Source organism: Lycium barbarum, chromosome 7 (assembly GCF_019175385.1).
Source record: "Lycium barbarum isolate Lr01 chromosome 7, ASM1917538v2, whole genome shotgun sequence".
In the NCBI taxonomy this organism is placed as follows: domain Eukaryota; kingdom Viridiplantae; phylum Streptophyta; class Magnoliopsida; order Solanales; family Solanaceae; genus Lycium; species Lycium barbarum.
In genome coordinates, this window is record NC_083343.1 from 37,382,150 (window position 1) to 37,388,429 (window position 6,280).

At 38.9% G+C, this 6,280-nt stretch overlaps 1 protein-coding gene across 1 annotated transcript; it reads left to right on the forward strand.

Annotated features, from left to right (window-relative positions):
* The first annotated feature begins 4,591 nt into the window (after positions 1-4,591).
* LOC132601464 (uncharacterized) lies at positions 4,592-5,843 on the forward strand. Its single transcript, XM_060314543.1, has 3 exons — positions 4,592-4,675; positions 4,871-5,119; positions 5,193-5,843. The coding sequence occupies exons 1-3, from the start codon at positions 4,592-4,594 to the stop codon at positions 5,841-5,843; spliced, it is 984 nt and encodes a 327-aa protein (XP_060170526.1).
* The last annotated feature ends 437 nt before the right edge of the window (positions 5,844-6,280 follow it).

Consider the following 6,280-nt stretch of genomic DNA (forward strand, 5'->3'; position numbering starts at 1 on the left):
GGCGGATTCAAACTCATGATGTCACGAGCTCTGGTACAAGCCGCTTGATCATTTGGACCTGCATTCTGCCGCTGCGCCTGGGCGGCAACTAACTGCGTCAATAGATGAATAGCCTAGGTCATTTGTTGACCCGAAGTAGCTGGTGGAGGAACTGGAGGCATAGGAGCTGGAGCTGAAGCCCCCTCTTGTTCTTCTAAATTGGGCAGAGCGGAGGAAGTATTAGATGGAGCCTTATTATGTGATTCACCCTCTTCTACATTCTTGGCGACTCTCTTTCTACCCACCTTTTCATCATAGTCTTGCCCTTCTTGGTGGCTGTAGCTTTTCCCTTTTATGGCATTTCTGAAATCGTAGTACACTATTAAGGAGGAGATAATCTTATAACACAGCTCTATCGTACGATCTCTTAAGATGAAAGATGGTCATTTTTCCTAAATGCCCTGTAGCCTCCTGTTTATTAGTGTGGCGCGCAACACACTATAAACAAGACTCTACTAGACACGGCTCGTAGACACTTCCTAGGACTGAACTACTCTGATACCACTTTTGTCACGACCAAACTAGGGGCCATGACGGGTACCCGGGGCTAACCACCAAGCACTGCTCATACCATTACCCATCGTACATATCAAGCGTTTATTCATTAAACTTATACTCAAATCATAGGAAACCCTTTTTTCACTTTGAAACATATTTACCTTATATACATAAGCCCTCCGGCTATCAAAATCAAAATAATGTATATACATACGATGGAGAGTGTGAGACCATACTACCTACACAAACGTATCTACGAGCCTTTACTAGAGTACTAGACATATGGACGGGACAGGACCTCGCTGTGCCCAAATATGTACATAAAATAACAAACCAAATAGCACCTCAGGAATAATGGAGTGCTCCTGTAAATCTGCTGATAGCTCCTATGGATCTGCACCGTCTCCCTGTCTACCAGTGGGCATGAGCACAGCGTCTAAAGAAAACAGACGTCAGTACAAACATTGTACTGAGTATGTAAGGCATAAACAATAATGATATATCAATGAAATACGGTGACATCGAGTGAAGAGCAATCTGTAACTGACTATCACTTAAAACTGAAATAATGCATGCTAACTTACTTCATAATCATCATCATATCATGTATGCATATATGTATAAGCTGCCCGACCATATGGGTACGGTGTGATAATCATTAGCTCGCGTCCAGGCTTCTCGTGTCCGGGGTACCATCTCATGCTGCCCACTAGTGGTGTCTGCCCATGCCATCTTGACATGGTGTATACGCTACCCACTTTAGCGGTGTCTGCCCGGCCGTATAGGCGCGGTGTGATATCATCATGTACATCTCATAGACTTATCAATCTATTATCATAATGCATACCTAGGAACTCAAAGACAACTATACTTTATCGGGGTGACATAAGGTCGTGAACCCCCGATTCCGTTATGGAGCATTCATAAGCATTCTGCCTCACCTTGAAGGAATTAGCATATAAGGTGAGTGTATACAATGAACAACATCAATGAATCGTAGTTAACATCATTAGCTTTATAGAAACATCATATTCGTGAACTCTAGAATCTTTGGACTTAAGCTCATCATCATCATGTTCATAATATCTCTTATTTTTAACTAATGGCTATTCATGAACATAGACTCTTAGCTTTGCGGAATGTAGGAAAGTAGGAGAAGGAGGGAAAATCATGCCATAAGATTCAAGCGTTAGAAAGAAGGGACTAGCCTCACATACTTTTTTCCTTTAGCTATTCTACCGCCTGATCGTTCTCCTTCAATGCTCAAGTTTTTACCTTCAAGGGAGTTCGTATTAACATTAGCTAAAGGTAGAGAAAATTGGGCAGCATTTCCTTTGTTTCTACTACTTTCTCCATATCATATATCAACTCCCAAACGTCAATAACAACATTCATAATATCATCGTCAATAACGTTTGTCAAATTCATCAATATCCAATCCCCACAATTTCCTCTCAAGGTCATCCATAATCATGATTATAATACAACATTACATTCATTCTCATCTAATGTTTATCTCATGCTCTTAACATCATTCGTAACGTAATTACAATCACAACATATCAATATTCATGATTCACTCCAAACTACTACTAAAAAATGGCACTATTCTTACATTCATGACCCATTTTCTATATCCTTCTACAATCCAAGTGTTTCAACTTTTCAACACCTTAAACAACATGGAATGATCATAAAACTCACCTTAGATAATGGAAGAATAATCCTTAAGTTTAAATAGTCTTCTTGCACCAAAACCCAAATTCACTTCCTTTGGGATTTCTTGGTTTAGATGAACTTTAATGAGTTTCATACACTTGATTTTGTGGGTTTGATAAAGTTGATCATACATTTCTCTTGGGTTCTTGTGGATGAAGAGTGGGGAGGGTTCTAGAGAATTATTGAAGTGTGAAGTGAGGGAAATGAAATGAAATAAATGAGATTGAGGTCCCTTATATCAACTTAAAAATCTACCTGACTCGGTTATACGGACCAACATACGGTCCGTATCTTTTATATGGACCGTATGTCTGGCCGTATGTTTGGTCCAGTGAAGGCCCCCATTCTGGGCAGAACATACGGCCAGTATGTTTTATACGGTCCGTATGTTGGACCGTATAATGCCCAGCTTCCCGAAATTCATTCTCGTCGATGCGTTTGATCTCCAATTTTCATGGAACTTCCTTAATATTTGTTTAGCACTTCATTATCAATCTAAGGGACGTTATAACTCTTCTTTAAGACATCATCAAGTCATCATTAGCTTGGTACCTTGTGAATCCTTTCCGATACACCACGTATACCTGGCCATTCTTGACGAACTTTCTTCTCTTACCTCAAATGTCTTTGGAATCTTAATTAGAATCATTAAATACTGTTTCTCGCTCATTGAAATATCGTATACTTCATGCCCTTCGTTAGTCCATTTACTACGCAATGACATGAAATGTTCCGAGGTGTAACAGCGGCATGGCACAAATAGGAGCTCACCCTCTGATCTTGGTAGCGAACAGCCTCTACTAGATGCGAGGTCTGGAAAACGTCTCTGGCGTAAAATTGTCAGTCTCAAAAAAGTGCAGCAAGTGTAGGTCAGTACAAATAGCATGTACTGGTAGGTATCATAGACCGACTAAGATTAGTATCAATCATACATATATAAAATGAATGAAATAGGTAGACAGGCACAACAAACACGTATCACAAATAAGATCCTCAAATAATCCACTTTCAGAATAAGTCACCAATTGTCAACAATGAAATAGCCATGTTCAAGCCCAAAGAAGTAGAATAAACAATAAAGTTCTAACTCTGTCACATATTTGTACACACATGCTAAATGAGAATATTTTTCCCAAGTAGCCATGACCTGCAGGGGACCCATGGTGTCCATTTACCACTCATTCTGGAACGAACCTCGGACCACGAGGTCACACTAGGCTACATCCTCACCCCCTATCAAATATGCCTTAAAGGATGTATATGTTTCATCTCAATCATCATCAACAACGTCTCATAATAAAATCACAAGGAATGACTCAAGAACACGTATCAAGTCAACATTAATGAAGTATAACCAAATAAGACAAGTTACAATAAGACCCGTAATTAATCTGCTCAACGATAATATAATATGAATCTATCTCAATCAGTCTCTGAAGGGTATATATGAACACCTTCCTTGCTACGGTCTCAAGACTACAATTCAGGTTTATCAACCACAATAATAGGGAAAACATTTCACACAATGTAATCATGCAACTAACAACAATCATCCAAACTCCATGTCCGAAGTCCTAGACATGCTTTCTCCCATAGATTCTACGACATATTCAATTAACTAATCAAAGTCTAACTCAAGTAAACCGTAACCTACCTCGAAGCCGAACTGGAACAATGCAATCACTCCGCAATAGCTTTTCCTTTCCTCAAAGCTTTAAAATGTTCAAGGTCTAGGTAAGTGATTTATTAAGCAAGTATCATCTCGACTAAATCATCAATCAAGGAATAAATGTTGAAATGCACCATGAAATACAATAAATGGAACAACCAGAATCAGAGATATCAGTGAATGTGCATGTGCGAGGCAATGCACTGGCCTACTATTTCATACCGTACACACATGTTATAGACAGAAACCTCTGTGTCTCGATAGTCATGACCTATGGGGGACTCCCAAAGTCCATGTACCAGTCACTCCGTGTATCCCAGAGATGACTTTCACAACACCAACCATTCCGTACACAGCCCAAAGGTGGCTTCCAGATCACTAGCCACTCCGCACAGAGCCCAGAGATAGCTACTGTCACTGTCAATTTTCACTAAGTCGTGCGGGAACCTACCTTTCCCACCTCGATAAGCCAAATTTTATCCCAACAATTATAAAAGCATAAATAAAGCGGAAGACGATAGAATAATGCAAGTCTTACGATAATAATATAAGAAAGTGCGAAAATAAATGAAATACACCCCAGTATCTGGTCTGGTCATACAAGAGCAGGCCTTGGCAGTATGGAGTAGGGAAACATATGGCAATGTATTCCAATAGATTTCCACTATGGAGGATGTGATCAAAGTCAAGGAGCTACAGTTTGAATTGAATCCCCCAAGTCTGAATAAAGAAGTTTTGCATAAAGCTCAGGTTGATCTTAATAGATATTTATGCTTGGAGGAGGAACACTAGAAACAAAAATATGGCATGAGGTGGTTCAAGGATGGAGACAGAAATACCAGGTTTTATCATAATTATGTTAAAGGAAGAAAAAGGAAGTTGGCAGTTCATACTCTACAAAATAGTCAAGGGGACTGGTTAAACACAAATGCTTATATTGGACAGGAAACTGTTTCTTTCTATCAACACCAGTTTAGACAAGAAGCAACATCAGGTGATTATGATATGCTGAAGAAGGTTCCTAAGGTGATCATTAATGCACAAAATGAGGTCTTGACTGCTTTATCTAGTACTGAAGAAGTCGAGAATGCAGTGTTTGGATTAAATAGGGATAATACTGGTGGTCCAGATGGTTTTTCAGGCCATTTCTTTCAAACATGTTGGAGTATCATAGGTGGAGATGTAACTAATATGGTAAGGGTTCTTCTGTGGTCAAGAACTGCCAAGATGCATCACTCACACAAATCTTGTGCTGATTCCAAAAAAGGAGAATATAAACATATTTGCTGATTTGAGACTAATCAGTCTAAGCACTTTTTCTAATAAAATCATCTTTAGAGTTTTGCATGAAAGAATTGTTCCATCGTTACCTTCTATAATATCAACCACTCCGACTGGTTTTATTAAAGGTAGAAGCATTGTGGAGAATGTATTATTGGCTCAAGAGATTATCAAAGATAATAATAAGAGAAACAAACTACACAATGTCGTGGTAAAGCTTGATATGGCAAAAGCTTATGATAGAGTTTCATGGATATACTTAACTAAAGTGTTTAGTCAGTTTTGTTTGTTTGAAATTATTATAGATATGGTTTGGAGATTGGTTTCAAACAACTGGTACTCAGTATTGATTAATGGGAAATCTCATGGTTTCTTTAAGTCATCAAGGGGTTTGAGGCAAGATGGTCCACTCTCTCCAACACTCTTCATACTAGTTGATGAGGTTTTGGCCAGAAATTTGAATGAGTTGCATGATGATCCAGCATTCAAGGGCTATGGTATTCCAAAGTGGAGCCCTCAGATAAATCATCTGTCATATGCAGCTGAGACAATCCTATTTTGCTCAGCAGAAACTGTTTATTTGAGAAAAATGATTAAGGTGCTAAGAAACTATGTGAAAGTGTCAGGTCACTGGTAAACAATGAGAAGAGTTCTTTCTAGTTGCATGAGAAGGTGCCAGCAAGTGTTGTTGCCAGATTAAAAAGGAAGATTAGGATGAGGAAAGGAACTTTTCCATTCACATACATGGGATGTCCAGTCTTCTATGGAAGAAGAAAGATAGTGTATTATGAAGGTTTAATAAAAAAGGTGACGAATAGAGTAATGTCTTGGCAAAACAGGCTACTGTCATTTGGTGGAAGGTATATTTTGATTGCTAATGTTCTGCAGACTATGCCAGTTTATATGTTATCAGCTATGAATCCACTAAAAGGGGTGATTGAGCAGCTGCACAAGATTTTTGCCAAGTTCTTTTGGAGTAATACTACAGGATTTAAATGAAAACACTGGGTTGTTTGGGAGAAAATGTGTTTACCAAAGGAGGAGGGAGGTCTTGCATTCGGATCTCTACATGAT